Source organism: Pyrgilauda ruficollis, unplaced genomic scaffold (assembly GCF_017590135.1).
Source record: "Pyrgilauda ruficollis isolate IOZ18807 unplaced genomic scaffold, ASM1759013v1 scaffold8000, whole genome shotgun sequence".
NCBI classification, from domain to species: Eukaryota; Metazoa; Chordata; class Aves; order Passeriformes; family Passeridae; genus Pyrgilauda; species Pyrgilauda ruficollis.
Genome location: NW_024529935.1, coordinates 1 through 747, shown reverse-complemented (window position 1 = coordinate 747; position 747 = coordinate 1). Strand labels below are relative to the sequence as shown.

The window sequence follows — 747 nt, the reverse complement described above, 5'->3', positions numbered from 1 at the left end:
GAGCTGTCCCTCTCTCAGCAGCAGGACCCCGAGGTGCATCCAGCCCAGCCCAGCACCATGGGCTCCAAGCAGATCGCCCAGGAGACGTTTGACGACGCGGTGCAGGAGAACATCACCGAGTTCGAGATGGAGCCCGAGGAGGCTGTGAGGGAAGCTGTGCAGCAGTTTGAGGCCCAAGGTACTGTGCATTTTGCAGGCTGGGATTTTGGAAATCCCAGGGTTTAAAGGAATGCTGCAGGCAAAGATGGGTCGTGCAGCGTTGGAAAGGAGCCTTTGTGAAGTGGAACAGAGACACCATTAATGCTGACCTGGTTTTGTGGATTAATTATGACTGCAAAACTGCTTAGAGGGAAGCTGGAGGACAAAATTTGGTCAGTGAAATGAAATCCTTCTTTTTTCTCCCCCTCAACTAACATCTAGCTTTGTTCCAGACAGAATCCGACCTTACAGTCAGAGTTGAACATTTCAGCATCTTTACAAGTTCATCTTTGTTCTCTGTGGTTACCTTGGCAGCTTTTCCCTAGAGCTGGAACTAATGCTGTTTATTTGACTCTGGTTCTCCTGGAACCAATATTAAACTTGGTTTTGTTTCCCCTTTTAGGTGTGGACCTGAGCAATATTGTGAAAGCTGTGCGACCTCCTGCCTCTGAGAACGGGCAGAGGCAAAAGCATCAAATCCTGCTGGTAGGGGCACAAACTGCTGCTCTCTCTCTCAGGGTTAAATAATTATAATAATAATAATAATAA

At 47.7% G+C, this 747-nt stretch overlaps 1 protein-coding gene across 1 annotated transcript; it reads left to right on the top strand.

The window, feature by feature from the left end:
* Nucleotides 1-8: 8 nt before the first annotated feature.
* LOC121364348 (armadillo repeat-containing protein 6-like) lies at nucleotides 9-733 on the top strand. The gene is made up of 2 exons (XM_041487554.1): nucleotides 9-178; nucleotides 602-733. Exons 1-2 carry the CDS (start codon nucleotides 58-60, stop codon nucleotides 724-726), a joined length of 246 nt encoding a protein of 81 aa, XP_041343488.1. The 5' UTR covers nucleotides 9-57; the 3' UTR covers nucleotides 727-733.
* Nucleotides 734-747: the final 14 nt, after the last annotated feature.

What these genes read in the sequence shown, in the direction of transcription:
- LOC121364348 (XM_041487554.1), top strand. Translation starts at nt 58, where the DNA reads ATGGGCTCCAAGCAGATCGCCCAGGAGACGTTTGACGACGCGGTGCAG. An exon ending in GCAGCAGTTTGAGGCCCAAG is followed by an intron (nt 179 to 601) that starts GTACTGTGCATT and finishes TTCCCCTTTTAG; the next exon opens with GTGTGGACCTGAGCAATATT.